This window comes from Chroicocephalus ridibundus, chromosome 3 (genome assembly GCF_963924245.1).
Source record: "Chroicocephalus ridibundus chromosome 3, bChrRid1.1, whole genome shotgun sequence".
Lineage (NCBI taxonomy): Eukaryota > Metazoa > Chordata > Aves > Charadriiformes > Laridae > Chroicocephalus > Chroicocephalus ridibundus.
This window is the reverse complement of record NC_086286.1, coordinates 35,920,885-35,942,140: the sequence shown is the minus strand read 5'-3', so window position 1 is coordinate 35,942,140 and position 21,256 is coordinate 35,920,885. Positions and strand designations below refer to the sequence as shown.

General features: G+C 47.1%; 1 protein-coding gene across 4 annotated transcripts in view; it reads right to left on the bottom strand.

The window, feature by feature from the left end:
• MDGA1 (MAM domain containing glycosylphosphatidylinositol anchor 1) overlaps nucleotides 1-21,256 on the bottom strand; it is a 156,150-nt gene that overhangs the window by 63,104 nt on the left and 71,790 nt on the right. For all 4 annotated transcript variants that reach the window (XM_063328698.1, XM_063328697.1, XM_063328699.1 and 1 more), the window contains one exon: nucleotides 20,819-21,112. In XM_063328698.1, coding sequence (XP_063184768.1) covers nucleotides 20,819-21,112 — 294 coding nt within the window. The remainder of the gene's footprint in view (nucleotides 1-20,818; nucleotides 21,113-21,256) is intronic.

Here is a 21,256-nt window from a genome sequence, read left to right as displayed (position 1 = left end):
ATCACCCCCGAACTCCAGTTCACGCAGCTGAAGTGCTCTTTGAAGCAGCAGCCACGTTGCAGGAGGCAGGTTGCTACGCTTCAAGGAGGAGGCGAAAAGCCTCTCTGCGTACACAGGGCTTCGGGATCCCCTGGTAAGAAACACAGCAAACAAATATAGATGATTACTGTTTTCTCTCAGCGCACTGCTGAACTCTAGAAGAGCTCGCTGGCAGGAGGAGTGACGAAAGGGGTGAAGAGGGCAGCGCATTACCGTTCTAGGCAACGCTGGAGGAGCGAGGCTCTTCCAGCAACCTTGTTAAGATGCGGCTGCTGTGAAATACAAGGCAGGGCAGCCTGCCTTTGCAGCAGAATTATTGCGCGACAGGAGAAAACATAATCACTCACCTGCTCGTTAGGAGCAAATCAAATCAGCCGAACGCAGGCAACCTACTCCGGCGTGCCAGGCGCCCTAAAGCAAAGCCGAGCTGTAGGCAGCTCCCCTGCTGTGAGCCAGAGCAGATGCTCTGCACTGAAGGGTTGCTAAGCTAGCACGGTGTTCACGATGATGAAGGGCAAGAGCAAGGGAAGCACAAGAGAGAAATGTCAAGGGGTGTTGCTTTGTGCCCCAATAAACTCTTATTTTAGTTTCACTGGAAGTAACCAGGGCTGAAATGCTCATCCTACTAGATGAGTGAGAAGGGCACTGGCTGTTGAGCTGTGGTCAAGTCTCTAAGTATTTTTTTTAAGTCTGTATTTATTTTAGCCTTGAGGAAGGGAGGAGTGTTCTTCCTTACAAGAGCCAAAGTGCTTGACGGAGAGACCACGGTCTCCTTGCACTGTTACTGTGCTGTCCTGCTTGGACACAGCTCAAGAAGGGGCACTCAGTGATCCCTGAAATGTTGTCCGATTGATGCAGGTTGCCATCAAATTCAGATGCCTCCAGGAGGCAGAGATGCTTTCTTTCACCAACGATGAAGTCAGAGCATCCCAGGATGTCAGTGATGCACTGTGGAAAGTTTTTCACTTGTAAGACAAATACAGAAAAAAAAAAAAAAAAAACCACAAGCAATTTTTTTTTTTTTTTTTTTCATTTTAAAAAATGGGGAGTTGTCATGAGGCTGCTCAATCTGATATGGATGAAAGGCAAAGAAAGGCTCATACTGGAGTAGACTGATGCACAGGAATCAGTGACAAGCTTAAACACAAACCAGCATCTGCAGAATGAACAGACCTCACATTAAGAGCTCAGGCAAGAATTGAGACGGTCAAAAATCCTAGACACCCCAGTACAACACTACTATGCAAGACGCATGCGAAGTCTGCCTCCCCACAGCTTGAGTACCGTGAAGAGCATATCCCGGTCAATTCCCAAATGCTGGCTCGTTTTGAAAGGGCTGTTGGAGCTAAGGAGCTCACTCATAACCTGCTTTCTGACTCAGAGGCAGCCCTTTTCACCTTCTAGCCACCCTGACCGGCAGCTGACAACAGCCATCTCTGTAGGTGGTCAGCTGCCCGCATTGTACCGCTGGTCCATGCAGCTGCCATGGGCTGCTGCACTCTCATTTTTCTACATGGATTTACTTCCCGCAACGCTTCCTCTGCTGCAAAGAGCACCGCGGAGCAGCAGTGTCCAGGCAGAAAGAGAGGCACAAGCAGAAAGATGGCCTGCCCAAGGTCACACAAACCAGCAGCATCAGACAGAAGCGGAGTGGGAGTCCCATATCCTGACCCAGTCCTTAGCCCGGGCTTCCTTCCCTGTAAAAACACCCTCCAGCTCTACCCTCCAGATTCAGTCATCGCATACATTTTTATTTAAATCTAGAAAGCGCAACACGTAACTCAAGTGCTGAAAATAGCAAGCCTTGCTAGATTAGAAAGCAGCTTTATTTTCAGCAGCTCTCAACCCACTCTGCTGAACAACTCCCTCCAAGCTCAGCCATGCAATCACAGCGCCGGTGGGACTCCTGCTTGTAGTCTTCACCTTAGCCCACGAGTAAGAGGTAACTGATGCCTCATTTGCTGGATTAACATTGCAAAGGACACACAGATAAACTGGTATGAAAGACTGCACTTTGTGGTTAGTTACAACTATTAGCTGTGATTTGTTATCCATAGTGGCTAATGACACTAGGCAGTAATTTCTCCCTCTGGAAAGCAAATCAGGACAGACTGCTGTTAAGGCCTTATGAGACCTGTTTGACCTCATCCAGCATCGATTTAAATTCTGACAGGTACCCTTCTGCAGTCATACTGGATGCAGTCTTCCCTCATCTTCTCTAGACAACCAAAGAGATCCCAGCAAAGCGTGTTTTCCTCATCCAGCCCCCGGTCCCATAATCCAGGGTAATAAAGACGTCAGAGGCATCAAAGATACTGCACCCCTGCTTTCACAGCAGGTAGAAAACTCCATGGTTTCAGCGCCAGAAAAGACCAGAGCTCTCTACCCGAGCAAGTGGGAAGCTTTTTTGTTGTCACAAGGCTGGGAAATCACAGCTGAGCAATTCTGTTCCCTGCTACAGCACACGCACCCCACACCAAGAACGCACAGTAGGTACCAGCAGTTTTCCATGTGGAGAAAAATATACAACTAATATTTACAGGCCCGGCCTCATCTGCTTGTTTCTGAGAGATGACATAATTAAGTAGTTAGAAGAGGGGAGATGGAGGAAGGGTTGCTCAACCTATTTCAGTTAAAAGCCAGAATCTCTTTCTTTCATCTTCTATGCCTTTTGCCTTGGCACTTCAGTCTCCCCATGTATAAGGAGATAAAATGCAGGTTTTTTTCCAAACTGATTGAAAACCAAGTTGCAAGTATTGTTATTTCGAACAAAACAAATTCGTTTGAGTACATTTTCTGCGAGGCAAGTGGGTGGAGGGACCGCAGAAGCAGGGCTCAGAGCAGAGAAGGCTTAGTTCTGTGCTAGTTGACTGCTTTTAAAAGAAGAGCAAATGAAATGTATTCACTACCAGCTTTTCTGCTTTCCTCTTCTCTGAACTTCCCAAGCCAATTAGCTCAACCAGTCTTCCCCTTGTTTTAATAAAGAGGGGGTTACTAAAGGATTTCCTCTTCTGCATGACAAGCTGTGCTGATTAATATATGAGACCCCTAGCTCACTTTACAGAGGGCTTTGAAGAAAGTCCATCCTGGGTGGGAATTTCCAGACCTTCTGCCTCACAGACATGCCTCCTCAAAAGAGATCTGTCCCAGACATGCTGGAACTCCACGCAGACTCACTGCCCAATTAATTAATGCTAACAAGACACTACAAAGACAAGTATTTTCCAGCAGTGTAAAGCCACCTCGTTCCCATGCCTCACTTACCTTCAAGTGCCTGGTTTCAAAACAGTACGCTCCCCTAATTGAAAAAGATAAGTGGGGAAAGATGGTGTACGTACAGAAGACACCTACACATTTGTATGTGAAATGCGTGCTGATAATCCTCCCCCCACCCACATACCACCCAATTAGCAAAGTAAAGCACAAGAGAAATGAAGAGGGCGAGAAAGTGGGCATTTCAGACCTAATACCTTCAATTACTGCCAGACCAATGGCATAAATAAATCAATCTGGATTTGGGTTATTTATTTATTTATTTATTTATTCATTTATTTTTGCCACAGACTAACATGAAAATATTGTCTCTAATTCACAGCCAATTTTGCTAGTTATAGCATGGTGAAGCAGGATGGCGGCTAGGGTGGATCTGGGATTCTCCTGCCCACCCACATACCCGCAAGAGGGGAGCATTGTCAGACCAACAACTCTCCCCTCAGGTTCTGCCTCTGTCTTCTAGAAGATAAGAAGATGTCAGCTCATACCCATGCAGCTGTTATTACATGTTTCTGTTTAACAAATTGGGCTGGCAGTGACATGCCGCTCCCAATTGCATATAAATAGTTTAGATCTAAACATTCACTAACAGTCAGCCAATGATATTCTTTCCCCAAAAGCATCCCTTATGCATTAACTTTTGGCAGAGAACCAGTTATTTTACTACTCAATAATTCATAGGTGAGCTACTCAACTGGGTAGTTCTGGGAATAAAGCAACTCATTGCCAGTGCAAACTAAGGAAAAGAAAAAAATGATCAACCCGCGAAAAGAAACAAATGAGATTCTTTTTCTAAACCGGAGAATCCACATCTTTCCTCTTACTTTAGAGTTTATCACTAGTTTTTCTAACCCAGTTCCCCTGCTGCAGTTTGAGCGTACTGCAACTACTCCCCACAGATGTTTTTATGTCCTCGTAATCAACTCTGTCCTATTCCCAGTAGTCCTCAATCTCAGCAAACATTAGGAGAGAATTCCTAGTCCTCTTCTCCTCGCCCAAAGTCCTTGACAAGACGATGTTGATGTTCTATATGTGTGTTTGTGTATGTATATATATCTTTACAATTCCCCTTTCTCTTCTTCCTTTGTTTTTCAAGTGGCAGAAGCACAGCTTTAGGTCCTATTTAGATTTTGCTTTCTCTGGGAAGAAACAGTCCTAGACTTTTAACCAGAGGTTAAAACACCAGAGGAATCGCATGCAAAGTGTCTGAGAAAGGAGAAAATAAAAGAGAAACCTGAATGTACAGCTCTGACTCTCCTTGTGTGCCTGGCAGAGACAAGCAGGGCACGGGGACCTATAATGGGGCAGAGATCAACAGGTAGCATTTGCAACCTTGAGAGCAGAAACAGAGCTGCTTGACCCATCACAGCAGAACACATTCCCTATGCTTCCATCCACAGTGTAAAGCAGGGAAAATAGAGGGAAAACAGCCAATCTGCGATGAGAGAAATTCCTGAGAAAGGACTGATCATCCTCCCAGGTTTGACAGCAAATCTGGAGCTAGCTGGAACAGGACTTTAAAGCCCAAATTTATCCCATCTAACTCCAGGCTCTTCATTGAGGCACCCAAGTTCGGAATGCCACCTTCCTCCAAAGCCATTGAGTGAAAGGGACATATCCAGAGGATGATTCAGATGGTAGGAGTCCCTACCTGGCATTACCTCCCTCTGTCCTGTGCCTGCACAAGGAGCCTAAGGTGACCCCAGCCCTCACATCTCTGCTAGGTGGGATGAATGCAGACCACAGTAAATGTCTGTGCGACACCTGCACAGAAGAGGCCAGAGTGGTCCTCTACACGGACCTCTCCATGAACTCTCAGTGCCTTGTTTATTGAGTTCACCAGCAAGGTGAGACACAGCACGCATCTGAAACTTGGGCAGCATGTCCTGCTCTTGGACAGAAGACACCTCCTGTGGTCAAGCTGCTGCATGCCACAACGGAGCTACCCTGTGAAGAAAAAAAGACGCCAGCCTGCACATTCCCCACAGCAAATATAGTGAGACAGCATCCAACTAGTGACACTGCCAGGGCTCATGTCCAGAGTATGCAGCTGCCACCTACAAGGAACTGACTGAGTTTCCCCTAGCCTCCTATGGAGGATCTCACCCACAACCTGAGGAGATACCAGGCAGAGGTGACTGCTGACTCCAAGCAGCAATCCAATAATAACAGGCTTCTGTTCCATCACCATCTGCGTGAGCAATTCAATTGCCTCCATACATTTAGACCCTTTTAATAAAGGAACTGAAAGTTAAGAGCAGGCAGGCTGCAGGAGAAAGTGCCTCCGAGAACTGTGATCCTGTCAAAACAGAGAAGAGTCCTTGCTTTAGAAATGCAATGATTGTCAGGGCCACAGGTGGTCAGAGCCTTCTGCTTACAGCTGGGTTACAGCATTACCTCACCTTCTGTGTTCAGTTTGAAAGCTAAATTGGGAGCACTAGATGATCCCTCCACAGCTGCTTTCCAAACAGGCAGGGAAAGCAAGAGGCAGCATAGCCAAGAGCAGAAATGTTGATTAACAAATCAGACCTGCTTTAATGATGGGGTAGCAGGATCAGAGCTGGAAAGGGGAGAGATCCAAGACAGAAAGAGCCTGGTAGGGGAAGGAGGGCCATCCAAAGCAATTAAAATGATCAAATATTTACCAGCACCCCTTAATATGTTCACTTTGAATTCTTTGTCTGTGTTAGTAAGCAAAAAGGACGCATGGGGTGAAGCTAGACCAGGAAGAGTTAATGCAGTGGGTCTCCATTTATCTGCAGAGTGGAAAGAAGACAAGCCTCCCTATACAAACCAGGCTCTTCCTCAGCCTCTCCTTCAGGCCTACTAGGGAATTGGACCAAGGAGGAAGAACTCAGCACAGACCAACACCCAGTTCTCCATCACTTCTCTATCTGCTGCCTCAGAGTTCTACTGCCAATCGTTTAATATCCTGCTCCTCTTAACTGTCATCATTACCCCATTTTTCCATCCTTCACCCTTGATTGATCTTGATTATCTGAGGAAGATGACGACAATGAAAACGTAACCGTTCAGGAAGAGGCTGAAAGGATGCTCAAATGAAAAGATTTATGGCAAACGTTCAGTCTCATAGATGAAGCAGCTGAGGTCAACAGATATCGAAGCAATTTTTCCCAAAAGAATTAATGTAACAAGGGGGGTGGTGCATACAGGAACTTATGAAACGCATGCAATTTAAAAACACAGGATCAGTAGGCACAGCATAGAGAAAGGAGAGGCTAGAACATTTTTTACTGTAAGCATTTTTGCTGTCACTCTCTGGATGGTTACCTCTTAATCATTGTCATCATCATCTTCAGATGAATCAAGATAGATCAAATTAATCACGTGTGAAGGATGGAAAAACGAGGATAGGTTCAAGCGGTCCATCAGATAAAATGGCTGAAGTCATTCAGAATAGTGACCAGCTCCAAAAAGCCAGCTGTCAAATAGCCACCATCTCTGCCACTTGAAAGTCCTACCTTCCCTCTCCATCCTTCACACCATTGCCTGTATGCATTTACAATGCGTGAATTTCATTAAGTGCCTGTGTCCATCTCCCCCTCTATTAATTAATTATGAAAAAAAATTGTTTTATCTGTCATATCAGCTATCTGTCATAGCTTTTCATGACTGTATCTTCAGCAGATTGCTCATCTAGAGAATCATCTCCCTAGACCTTATTCCCAAAACTGCTAACTACCTATGGAGACGGCAGAGGATTTGGCAGTCCCATTTCTTCAGGCCTGGATGACACCCCTGGTCTCAGAGAAGGGCATGGACTCGAGGTACAGAGGACTTGCTCCCCCGCTGGAAACCTCATGTCTCCTCTCTACATTGCCACCGTGTTTCCAGAGAAGCAGCAGCACACCAGCCTCGCTGCTGAAGCAGAGCCAGCCCTGCAGCTCTCGTCTTTCCCTGCATTAGGAAGAGCACTGTCACTTCTGACAGCCGCAGGTGTCGTGGGCTCCCAGAAATCGCTCTCCGGGGCTCGGGGTCTCTTCTGCAGCAGAGGGCACAGGAAGGAGGCCAATGACAGAACTGGCAATCATTCAAGGACAGCAGCCTGCTCCCTCGACCTCCCCATCTGGCTATCAGCTCTGTCCCATCTCCTCTGGACTTGGACCAGGAGAGGGAAATTTATGAACAGTCCCGCTCACTGGATAAATCTGCTCTGACATTCGATTTTCCAGGCAGCTTCTGTGGCTGACCTCAAACTGGGCCAGCACTACAGGAACCATTTGGAGGAGCAACATCCCCGTAATGTGGGCACACATCTATCTCACAGAGACACCTTTTCATGCTGACTGCGGAGGACTTAGGCAGCAGCAAAGGTGATATGCTGTACATATCATATCCCCCATCATATGTGGGAAGTATACACTCCATTTCTTGTCCTGATCCCTAGATTTTGGTCCAACAGATAAATGCCTGAAGCTGGTTCCATAAAGTTTCTGTTGTTCCCATTCCCGACTCTTCTGGGACACAAAAGGTAAGGCCGTTACCTTCCTCATTCTCAACCATTGCGCCAAGATCTGAAAGTGGATCCTGATTTCAGTCCATCAGCAATTATCAGCCCAAGGTGTTGCAGCAGCACATGCTGTAACGTGGCACCCTGCTCCTTCCAGTCTCTCCGTGATAGATAAGAACACCTCCCACACTCAGATATCCCAGGCGAAAAGGACATTTTAAAAGAAGTTTCAGCAATGGTTGTTGAGCCATCCCAATGTGGTGGGCAGAGAGAGGGTATAATTCTGTGTACAGCTCTGGAAAGAACCTATGTGGACTTAAATCTGGGAATATCTGTGGCTAAATCTGTGACAAAAGCCAGAGATGATGAAAAGACAGGCTTCTCTATGTCCTGTAGCCGGATCTGCGTACCCTGATCTGAATTCATCAGTGCAAAACTGGCAGAATAACAGACCAGCAACAGATCATAAAAACCTTCAAAATGCCATAGAAAGTAGGGAAAGATGGGGGGAAACTTCATCTAGCCAGGCCTTTGAGGGGAAGCTTGTGACAGCATCCTGCAAGCACCAGAGGAGATAAAATAATTTTGTACCCTCCATGCATGTATTGCCTATGGGAGTACAAACACGAACCAATTGGGTCAATGTAAGTAGAGGAGACCTCAGAACAAACCGCAATAAATCTTTTTATTCCTCAATGATTCCAGAAAAAAAAAAACAACTCATGGAAGATGAATGTGGGATGCAACTTTACAAGTTAAAAAATGAATGATGATTAATATAGTTTTATGCGTCCTTGGCAGACAAACTGGGTAGTGTTTGAGAAAGCAACAAGAAAAGTAACTATCTTGTCATAACATCCTCAGGCATTGGAAAGATCCTGGCTTGCTTCCACACGACAGACTAATTGAAGATGTAATACTGTTCAAATGCAGCCCACATTAAGCAAATTAAAAACACATTAACTGAAAGAGTTCAAAAAGAAATTTTAAATGGGCGCACGCACCGCTGAGATCTCTCTAGTGAGAGGGAAGACCTCCTCTAGAAAGACCTTTCTAGTGAGAGCCCATATGATCCCCTTAAACTAATGCTACTTCACATCTTCATCAAGGTCAAAGATCCAGCCAGCAAGTTGGCATAGCTAAAGCACATCAATTATAAAGTTTCCCGTTCAGGCTGTGCAGCCAACATCACACATAACCACCTTTGGTGTCTGAATGACCTTACAGTCTATTTGCAGCTGGGGTGACTGGGCGCAGACTTTGGCACAGGTCTGTGATGGGGCTTGTGCTTTGCTTCCTTCCTTCCCGCCCAGAGGCAGCACTTTAGTGTGCAATAACTGACAATCACCATCCTTAAGTGCCTATGTCAGGATAAGATACCAACATCTGTAGAGGACACAAAATATGCAGCAGTAAATAACATGCTAGAGAGATACCTCACCAGGACAACTTGGTTTGCTTGATGGAATGGGCTTACGGTAACTGCATTCAATTTATCTTGGATAATGTACAGGTCTGGGAAAAGAAAACAACTGCTGAGGAAAGAATGGGTCGCTCTTGTTAGGAAAGAAACGACGACTCCAAGAGGAGACTGAATCGATGTAACCCAGTGTACATCAGCTTTCAGCGGTAGTCCAAAGATGTCCAAATCCTTGGACGATTAAACCAAAGCTTACTAAACATATCGTGAGACGGGCATCACCTCTGCATCTGCGTCTGTGAGATCATTTTTGAAAATCTGTTTAATACGGGTGACCACGCTGCCAGAATGATGTCGAAAAAAAACCTGAGAAGAGGGCTATAAAAATGAATCAAGGGCTGGAAAACATGCCTTGCGGTAAATGGCTAAAGAGACTCTTTCTGGATTGCATACAGAAAAAAAGGCTGAGAGATTACTTGTTCTGGTGTCTGAGACTACACAAGGAAGAGACTGCTGATAACGAATAGCTCTTTATGCGAGAAGACAAAGGCATAAACAGAGCTTGTAGTTGGAAACTGAAATGAGACAGGCTTAGATTAAGTCATGACAACTGAACCATGAGAGTAAAAAAACCACTCGAACAAATTACTGAGGCGCACACTGAATTCTCCGTCACTTCAGTCTGTGAGTAGAAGCTGCACTGAAAATGTACAAATAATCCAAGTTTAGATCCACAAAGGTAAACTCACCTTGTTCCTCAGCTCCACTAGTGAGAGAGACTATGCTTGGCATATAACTAACTCTCCTGTCTAGACAAGCAGCACGAAATGGTTAGAAAGAGATTCAAAGAGCTTTTGCTTTCTCATAATGATCAGGAAGCTGGAGTCCCAGCATTCTAGGTAGGTGGATTGGAGCATATAAGCTTCTCCAGCTGGTTTAAAAAACAAAATAAAACAAAAAATAAAAAGAAAACCACACCACAAAACCCAGCCGTCTTTCCTCCTACCCAACCGTCTTTCCTCCTCTCTTTAAAACCTGTAAGGAGTTTCATTTGCATCTTTTCTTTATACACGTGAGTCGGTTCCTAGAAAGCTAATCAGAATGAAAGCTTGCCCGTTTCCATGCATAAGCTTGGACTTTTGCAAGGCCTCACTACAAGCAGCCCAAGGGGAAGAGAAAAATCCCCAAACCACAAAACCTCATTTTGAGTGTTGCTCTGTTTTCCCCTGACCCCGCCAACTGCCACCATCTTCTCATCCCTTTAGACCCATTATGCTCTTTCCAGCAAACCACCTTAGACGCAGGGCTGCTCCCTTTCCCTCAAGCCCCAGTTCCCCGTTTTACAGCATACCAAGACGTTGGCTAAAAGGCCTGTATTATGCATAAGCTATGAACTGCTCAGAAAATCCCAGCAGGCCTAACACTATTAAGCCCATCTATATTGCATTAAGTTGTTATTAGCAACTGCGTTCTAGCTTATGATTAGGACAGTAAAATATCTCTTTGCAATCAGCCCTTGGTAAGAAAAAATCCCTGTTCAATGCAAATGCCACTGTTATTTACTGTTCTCTTGACCTCAATCACAGCCACTGTCGGGAACCCCTGTTAGTTTTGGCACTCCAACTGATTCCTCCCATCAAACACCTGGCTGAGTTGGGCCCAGAGCTGTAGCGTATTTGTGACAGATGAGATTTACAGCACTTGTTTGATCAGACGGGAGAGCAGGTCACAACAGATCAAGAGCCTACGAAGGGTCAACCGGACCATTCTTTCTTTAGTCAGCAGGGATTTATCCCAGACGCTTCTTCCCCACAGAAATTGAGTAATTTTCAGTCTCTTCTACATCCCATTCAGCCCCTTGCAGCTTGGCAAACAAGAAAACAGTCTCAGAAGTCAGCTTCCTCCCAGTCAAGAGTAATGAAAAATTTCCATGGTTTCCTGCGATCCTACAAACAAGGACTACAAAATCATACAAAATGCAGCAGGTCTGCGCGCAACTAGGAAATTTAAGGACGTCTGTCAATTCCTGGAACCAATGAGGGTTTTGCAGGTTCATCACTGGGTTCATAAAAGAAAACCGACTGTTTTACCTCAAGTCCTGTAGCCAATTAAATTTGAATCAGAGGCAAAAGCTGAGGTAAGGTGGGAGCGTGTGCACACACATGCTTATTTGTGTTTGCAGTAGAGAGGCAAAGAGGAATGGAAATCAGGAACTATATGAAGTGAAACAGGGTGAGAGGGGTGCATGCTGGAAATGTGATCCCTGCTCATTGAGAAAACACTGTTTCCTGGCTTCAAAGGAAAAACAGTTTCTCTCTCAGACACCGGCCCTGGTGGAAAAGCACAAACTAGTAACTGAACAGTTGTTTCCCTGCAGAAAGCTCCAAAAGGCCCCTATACCCTTCCAAAAAAATGAACCCTCAGCCTCCCAGTACAGTATCCTAGCACAGAACCGGCAGCAGGAAGACCTGCTGGGATATAGAGGAGCCTGAGCACCTCCAAAATTTAACTCACATTCAAACAGTTTCCCTGTAGGAGTGAACGTAATTTGTTCTGTTTCAGAGCTTGGGGTCAGGATGGTCATAACTAATTAAAATTCAACATCTCCCCCCCCCGCCCAAGATATTCAGTTTCCTACTAGGGCTTCTGTTCATATCAGGAGTGACTCGGAGTCTTTCCTGCATAAGCCCCCTCCTCAAAAGTGGCATCGCTGTTCCATACGCTGCCTCCATGTGCCTGCCATAGTCCTCCAGTGGGGCAGCGAAAATAGGCCTGCTCTGGTCCCAGGGCACAGGGAGTAAGTGAGGGGTAGGCATGGGACCCTGCTCCTGCACCCTCATAGGTGCTGCTTGACATGGTTTATGGCCCCCAAAATCCTGGGAGAAAAGCAAAGGCCCAGGCACGATGCCGTGGCACCACTCTGGGAAAGAAGCTGGGGGAAGCGAGGGTCTGCTCCCCTGGCACATGTCCTGTGTCAGGTCTGATGTCCTACGCTCCCCTGCAGGTGTGGACAGCTGTTTTCACTTCTCTGTGTCTCAGGGCTTTGGTGCGGAGGCTGAGAGTTATCATGAGAAAATGAATTGCTTTTTTTGCCTGCTTGGTGTCTCCCTGGTTCCCACAGTGAGTCCTAGTCTGTGGTGTCTCTCTCCCCATAGCTGAAGACTCAACATGGCTAATTTCCTGGTCACCGAGAGGCAGGATTTGATAGGGACAGAGCATTCCCTCCTTTCCTCTCCTGCGACCCCCAGCCTTAAAACATGAGAGCTGACAGCAGCTTTCTAACTCCCTCCATCTACCACCTCCCTTGCCCCACGGCTCCTGATGCCAGCGTTACCACACATAGAGCATGCCTTCTCAAACCTACTTTGCTCAGGTGTCAGGAGCAGCTCTCTCTTTTGCTAGAACATATATACAAACCTTCCCATTCTCTTAGCTCTCCTATCACCAGTTTAGAGCCCCCAAATCAAGATTTTTTCTTTTTCAAATACTGAACTATATTGACCCCATACAAGCAGGTACCATCTTCTCCTCTCCCTACCGCATTCCCCATAAACTCAGATCCCAGTCCCGTCTACCACTTCTGGCAGAGAATATCCCACCACTCCATGCTCCAGGGTCCATGGCTCTCTCTCTGTCTTGGCCCATTTCCCACATCCCCTGGACACGTACTGGTGCTGCGCAGACCAAGAGAGAAAGCTTGACATCGGCTGCTGTGCCAAGCTCACCATCTCTGACCTTCTGACTGGAGGTAAGTGTGCGGCAGAAGGACTTACGACATATGTTCGAGAGGAACCTGTGTTACACCCCCGTGCAAACAGAAGCAGAGCCAGGACAACCTCTCCCTCCAGCCAGGCTGCCTCGACGCAGCCTGGGTACCACCAGCTGTATTGCAGTTCGGAGATCTTTGATAAAGGTGGTTTCACCTGTGGCCTAAGCCCAGACAACAACAAGAGGGCTAAAAAACAAAGCAGTTTCTTCAGAACGGCAAGATGGGAAGCACTGGGAAAGCGTCTGAGAGTACTTCAGCAGCAGTATGCTCCTGTGGCTTCAAGATGAGGACACGCTTGGGTGAGACCCAAACATGCACAGCCTTGCAGAATGCCCAGCACAAAGCGTTTGAGAGGACTGTGGAGTTGTTTTTTTATTGCAACAAGTTGATGTGTAGCTAGGTCCTTTAGGGAAAATAGCTGCCATAGCAGGAGAACCTTAAAAGGAGTATGTGAATCAGAACAGTACAAGATGTGATGGTCGGCCCTGAAAGGGCCACAGGGTAGGTCCACAGAGATGGCCAAGACTGTCTGCCATCTACCGTGTCTACGCAGCTCTCGTCTCTCCTTTCCTGACAAAATTGTATAGCCTGGATGTCTCTCTCTCTCGATAAAATTAAGTCGCTCTTCCTGAAGAGTCTGGCCAAAAAACAGGATAATGGCAGCTTATGGAAAATGTATTTGTTTCTCCCAACAATATCTGAGAAATGGATTAGCTGATTTAAACCAGTTCTCTCTGAACAAACAAATTCATCTCTCTAGGCGAGGAGCTCTCACACAAGCTTTTACTCAGCCTATCATTGCAACCACAGAGGTGTTTAGAGATGAGGAATGAGCCGCGCAAAGCCTGAAGAGCAGCGCAGGCAGGCTGCAATCTCACGTAGCAGCCCCAGGTCCCCTCCTTAAGGAGAGCTTCTACCTTCCTGACACACGTATCTGGGTATCATCCTCTCTTCTTCCACGGGTATTTACTCAGGGCACAGCGAGGAGGCCTCCCGGTACTTTGCATCCGATGTGTGGTGCCACAGACTGAACATGCCACCTTTGCAAAATCTGCTCCCCAGCCTCCACTGCTCCGGTGAATTCTCCCTGCCATCTGGGCCTTTTGCTTTATGTCTCAAGTCTCCCATATCTCCTGGCCACCACAGCGTGCAGGCATGTTCTGTCAGACCAATTTCAATCAAAGAGGTAAACCGGAAAAGCTCTCAGGGCGCAAGGGGGACTTCCCAAGAAAATCTCGGTGAATGGCAGCATGTGGGAACCTTCCCCACAAGGTAGGAAGCAGAGAAGAGACCAGGGTCCTGCAGAGCAAGTCCTAATCACTACACACTGAGGGGAAAAATTCAGGCCGGTCAAAATTCATAGAACTGCTTTACCCTGTGAAAGACATTGTCCTCCAAAGCTATGTGCACCAAACACTACAAGAAAGCCGCACTGAGAGCCCCGGGGCTTTGCTCTGCAAACATAAAGACTGGTGGTCTTTAAGGTGGTCACAAAGAAGAAGGTTTTAGCATCCTGTCAGACTACCTGCCCCTCGATGCCATGAGACTGGCAGGAGGGTAGGGCCACCAAGTCCTAGACGAACAGGAGCCATCCTCTTTTCAGACGCATTAGGTACAACCCCATCTGAAGACCCAATCCGAAAGCGATGTAAGTGCTGCCACTGCCTCCGTCTGCCAGGCCCCAGGACCAATAGATGGTAATTGTCAAAGCAAATCAGAGGCCAGCCAAGCCTCTGTGGTTGTTACTGTGCTCTGAACCATGGCCATTTGGGTTCACAGCCGTGAATGAGTAAAACTGATTCCTCCTCCAGCCTGTCCTTAGACTGACAATTCTAATTAGCTGTTAGCGGCCCAGGCACCGGGAAGCAGCGCGAGCAATCCTAACGCCGCATTGCCGAGGACAGGGCTATGTGCACAAACACAAGCTCTAAGCAACTTAATCCCAGCCGCAGTAGCACTGGCGGAAAGCGTGTTGACCATCAGGAACAAAACTCTCTGCTCTTAACGGGGTGAGTGGGGGGTTCTGTGTATTGGCAGAAACACAGAAAGAATGTGCATGCTTTCAGTGCAGTCACACAAACCTCCACAGGACAAATTAGGGGATAAACAGGGAGGATTCCCATCAAAGTGGGACCAGAGACGGGGTCAGGCTTTGTTCAGACTACTGGTTCGAGGTCATGCCCATGACTACAAATGGTTTTCTACAAATGGTTTTCTTCCTTTCACTAATGAAAGTCTCCAGGTTTGCAAACACTAAACTTGCAGAAGGCACATTTCTCCTGTGGCTTTGAATAGCGAAACAACTTCCCCAGAACATCAGTTCATTCATAAGCCTCTGACAGTTTAAAGTGAATTAGAGCATCCCAGAGCTCTGGTTGGTATGAGAGCCTGGTGTTTCCCTCTTTTGGGAACAAGACCTGTACCATGTAGAACAATGATACTGAAGCATGAATGGAAGGGCAGGAAAGCCCCCGCCACTGCAAGGGCAGAAAAAAATAAAATAAATAAATCACCTTCTGCCCCCAGGTTAGATCCTGAACTGCACTCCTCAGCTTGGAGGAGGGTGTCAGGACGGACTGCGCTGATGAAAATAAAAAAGAAAAAAAATATTAAACCAGTAACTAATAATAAATATACTCAGAAATGAAACCAGCCAAGTCTAAAACTCTTAGCAGATGGCTCCATACTCCAGCTCACATGTCCAAGCTGGAAGATAGATAAGCCTGCTCAGCCACAGATATGGGTCAGCTCTGGCCACAGACAGTCTCATTTCTCTTAGACTCCTTTCACATAGGCAGGGAGAACTGCAAGGAGTTCCCAGAAGCCAAAAGCCCCGTCCCAGCCACTCTCAAGAAACATCTCCATGCCAGAAGCATGTCTCAAGAGCGCTTTTAATGGAGCAGTTAATATCGAAGCTTATGTTTCAGAGGGAGCAGGACACCAGCAAAGAGCACTGACATTGAGCGATGGCTTCAAGAGCTGATCGAAACAGGTTAACGCATTTCCATTTCCAGTTCTGTGGATCCAGCAATGCTTTTTACTTATTTACAGTACCACCCCCTCCTCTCTTCCCTACTCTTCTATTTGCTGCATAGATAACAGAGGAAATTGATGCTGACTACTGCCCGCCTGATGTACAGCATTGCCGATGGGTTCAGCAGGATTTTAAGGAGGAATGAGTCAACAGCGTGTGACCAGGAATAACGTTTGCCCGCGCATGAGCTTGAACAGGAAAATGTATCTGTGCCCACCTGAACATTAGTTTAAGTGACAAGGGCAACAGATGTCCCAGCAGGACGTATTCTGGCTGCCTTCCAGGTCAGGGCAGAGCCAGACCTGCTGGTCACCAGCCCTATGGCAATGTCTATGTCTAGGACCATGCAATTGCACCTGAAGTCCTGTTAACCGCGATAACTGCACCTCCAAAGAGAATGTCAGTCTGCTTTCTTGATTACACCTGATGTTCGCTATGCTTTGAAGATAAACCACAATAATTCACCTGCTGCTTAATGTGGCAAAACTCTACCTAAGGGCAATAAGCATAATCCTTTGGAGATCAATCCCAAATGACTGTGGACTATTATTTTGGATCCAGAAGGGGCCAAATTCGCAGACCATGTTATTCCAGGGAAGGAGACACTCAGGTTAATTCCTTTTCTAGTCTTTCTTCCTGCCAAGATCTCACCTGCTCTGTGACCCAAGGGTGAGAAACAGGATCATCTTTCAGTCTTGACTACCCGAAACAAGGTCAGCCCTATGTAAGTTTCTCCTCTTCCTTCTTCCCGTCTTTCTCTGAGCACTCAGAGACACCAAGACTTCTGCCAAAGACAAAAATGGCAGCAGCAAAAGTCTGCTTATCCAATCATCAGAATTTGGTGAACTCGTTAACATCTCTCAACAGAGGAGACGGGTGCTCTGCTACCAGGCTTTGGTGGTGATCCAAAGAGGGAGAACCCATTTAGGTGACCAAACAAGGGCCTGAGACAGCAAGCAGCAAGTGTGTGACGGAGCATAAACCTATCTATGGGTAATACTAGAGTAGATGTATCAAGGACCAGGTGTGATGAGGAGCGCAGGGCTGAGCCGGACTTCCAGCTCTCCAGTAGTTTATGACATGCTGTTCGGGACTGACAAAGCATCAGAGCTGACACCATATCATTCAAGCAGGATAATGTACTAGGATTGCAATTTACACCACGCTGTTATATCAGGCTCTAGCAGAGCAAATATTATTATTCACTGTGATAAGACAGTCATCTCAAAGTCCAGTTCTAGCAACAGCTAGAGTTTAGAGACACTACTAATCTTTGTAATTCATGGAGATGCTATTTTGACCAGGCTTTTAGGATACATGGCTAATATCTAATTTGCAATTTGTTATTACGTACTTCCTAAATTTGTATCTAGGTAGCATCCTTTTCACTGATCCACACATACACTCTTTCTTTCGTCTTTTCGCACATATTGGCTCAAATAACACTTCGTATTCCAAAACCCAGAGTGCTGCACATTTGCAAGCCCAGTGTGTGTTTTGCAGCCTTACACTATCTCACCTACACAGGGTAACCCAGCCCTGATCTGAAACCCACCTCTGCAGAGGATTCATTTTTCTGCTGTGATTTTCTTGAGCGAGCACTTGGTCCTGAAAAAAGCCTGGACAACAGCATCAGCAATAGCATTGATATTATTAACAACAATACTCTGCCCTTCCATTACTATTTTTATTTTCAGATTTCAAAGCGCTATGTTTATTATGCCCCACAAATCCTTGAAGAGATGGGTCAGTTTTATTCCTGCTTTGAGGATACGGGAAAAGATGACAAGACATTGCCACTCCAAGCGGTAGCCAGATTCCCAGGAGTTCTGACAAGCCCAGTCTCTCACTCTAACCAGTATACAACATTTCTTCATCCTTACCACAGAGCTATAAGGCTGCAAGGACTTTCATGAACTTATTAATCTTCCAAAGCTCTACAGTTCAGACCAAAAAGTCCAAGGAACAGACCATCCAGCCTGTCAGAGAGCTGATGATAGACAATTACAGCTCATAAGATAAAGGGAGAGCAACTTTTTCTGCTTGCAAAATACAAAAAATAATAAAAAGCCCAAACACTTTGTTTTTTTTTTTTTGGACAGCCCACTTGTTCTTTTTGTCTTCTTATTCTCTTTCCACTACTGCAGTGCAGTTGGCAAACCCTATTTCTGGGCTAGTTTGTTACAAATACAGCACTATATGCATGAGGGTGAGGGGAGAAAAATAAAAGAAAAGAGAAACACAGAAACAGGTTCTGACATCTAATCAGATCTGCCGTATTGATTTTGCAACTTTAGCTTTGGAGCAAATCAGAGAAACAATCACATTATCACCCAGAATTCGCTCTTCCCTTGAGTGAGGCAGTTCAAAAGGAGCTCACGCCGACATGTGAACAGGCAGGCCTGCGTGCACACACACACACACACACACACACACACGGACACACGCTCCTGTGGATGCACACCCCATCCAAGCAGCTCTCCCTTGGGAGGCGCAGGCTGGGGTGGGGTGGGGGCGAGGGAAGTGCTCATCACGGAGCCTGCAGGAGCCACACGATCCCCGTTTCCGACAAGATGAGAATTCCAGAGCAAGCCACCGGACTAATGAGCTACCCACGCCGGAGAGCAGCGTTTCAATTAACCACAGCGGCCCCCACCGCGGCACCCACCTCCTTCCAGCTGCGTGAACAAGGAGGAGAGGGATAAACAGGGACTGTGTTGTTCCCTTGGGTCTTTTTTTTCCCGCACGGGGGGAAAGGGGGGCGTCTATAAGGGGGATGAGGGCAATTCTTGCCCTACTTTCTTGCTTCGTAGTTTGTTTTTCATGCAGATGGATGGAGCAAATTGACAGCCCTGAAACAAAAGCTGCCTGCTCAGGCACAGAACAGGCAGTGCCACCACAAGCTCCTTCCACGGTTTCCAGGCAGGAGGCGGCAGCTCAGCCCAACAAAGAGTCAGTACGCACCCAGCTCCAGATAAGGGCACACAGAACTGACGGAGAAGGGAAAAGGGACGTTTGGGTGGACTGCTGCATGGACCATGTCACCGTTACTTGGGTGAGATCACAATAAAGCATTTCTTGGCCTCTGGAAGAGCTACAGGAAGAGTATGTTGAGTTGCTCTTTACACAGATGTTCATCACATCTTTGCTTTCTTTAGGGTCACATCAAAGACTCTGCCCCAGAAGAGCTTCTGGCTTGTACCTACCATTTTTCTTGTGTGGGGAGTCATATCCTCCCACTCTAGCCCAAGATTCAGAGCTGTGATCCCACTCCAGAACACCTAGTAAGCCTGAATTCATCCCAGGCTCGGCACTGCTGCTCCCTCTGCAGGGGCAACGCCGGTCAGCGAGGGCCACACAGCTTTCAAACACCAACACCAAACTGGGGACACCAGCAGGTCTGATGGTTCTGCTGCTCCAGGGTCATATTTTACTGTACCTCCCATCAGTTCTTGGAGCAAACAAGAGTTACCCTCCCTGCCAAGTCCTGCCATTCCCCATATGCCTGACCCAGCCTGCTTTCCAAAACAGCTTAAACCAAGATACACATTTCCACCCTGCTTAAGGGAATCTCCTTCACCCATACTTACCGGCATGGAAATCTGAACACATTTGCCCATCCCCATCGTGTAATTTAATTCCTGCCATGTTCCCGAAGGGACAGACATAATTTTAAAAGGGGATCTTTGAACACTCGAAGTGCTTGCAGGGTTTCGCGCACCTCCATTACTGCTGTGCTCCCAGCAGCTCACCTCTGTGAGCAGTGTGTCTGGTTGGCTTCAGCCAGGTTATCCGCACCGGTCTCGCTTCTCTTCTTCCCGGGGAACGAGCCTGGGAGGAGTGTGGCAGCATGTCTAATGAGTGCTGTGCGTGGAGGCTCGTCAGTCACAGCCCAGAGGCAGCGTGCCCGGGTGCAAAATTAACCTGCTCCCTAACCCATCCCAACACCTGCCAGATCCATGCTGCTCAGGGGACTCTCCGAGAGTTCAGCAATCGCACTGTCCAGGTGGGATGAGGCCTGCAAGGAGGGCTGCTCCTACAGTCACGGCTCCTTGCAGACCAAGGCATTTTACCCAGCTGCCTTCTCCCTGCCTGATTCAAAGTCTTGAAGGAGAGAGCACAGACCCCCGCAGGTCAAAACACACCTCAACAGCATGGGAGCTCAGCAGGCACTCACTTCTCTGGAGGGAGAAACCACTGCAGGGAAAGGACAGTCACCCAACGTGGATACCAGCAGCATCCCTCCTTCTATTTTCACTTCTGTGCACAGATTTTGCCTTCAAGCGGGGCTGGGAGCACCACCCATCGCTGAAATCACCCCACACACCTCATGCTAAGAATCAGTTTTTTGTTACTCACAGCTTTATTGCATGGAAACCATTTGGGATTACGCAGTCCCAGTTAGGGTCTACCTAGCACTGCTTTTCAGGCAAAATGGTTCAGGCATGTCCAGGAATGACAGCTGAGGTAACGAAGTTGAAGAAAGAGTTGTGGGGTGGAAATGGCCTAATTAACATTCGTTAATGTTAATGCACTGATAGGGGAATGGAAAGCGTTGTATACAAGCACACACAACACCTCTCCCTTCCACTTGCAACACGCTGGCCGTAGGGTATCCCATCCTTGGCCTTGTAGAGCCAGACCAATGAAATACAAAGTGTTCAAAGGTCGCCAGACAAAAGAGATGTGTCTGCTCAGCCCAGTAAGAAAGGTCAACTCTGCTTGAAAGCAGCACTGAGGGTGTCAGCCCTGCTTAGCCCACAGGCTTTTGTGTACACAGGCGTTCAGACAGTACTGCATGGTTGTACTCACACTGCACGTTGAGCTGCACCAGGGCCTCCCGGGGTCTGATGTTAAAGCCGTTGTACCTGGCTGTCTGACACTTATAGGTCCCGCTCATTTCTCGGCTCACACTCTCCAGGCGCAGCTTCCCATCGTATGTCTCCATCGTCATTGACCCCGAAGGCATGGGGGTTTCCTTATCTACCCGGGACCAAATGATGGGTGGCTTGGGCTTCCCTCGAACCTCGCACTGCAGCTCAGCCCGGGAGCCCTCTCGGACGGTGATTGTGGACTGCCCCTTAGGGACACTGATGGTTGGTGGCACTACAAAGGAGACAAGAAGGGGATCGTTTTACAGCAAGTTTCCAGCAAGCAAGGAATATGCTTGAGACGCTTGTGTTCAAGTCAGACCAACAGCCCTGAACTCCAAAGGTTTCCACTTGACACAATGCAACCCCTATAGGAAAA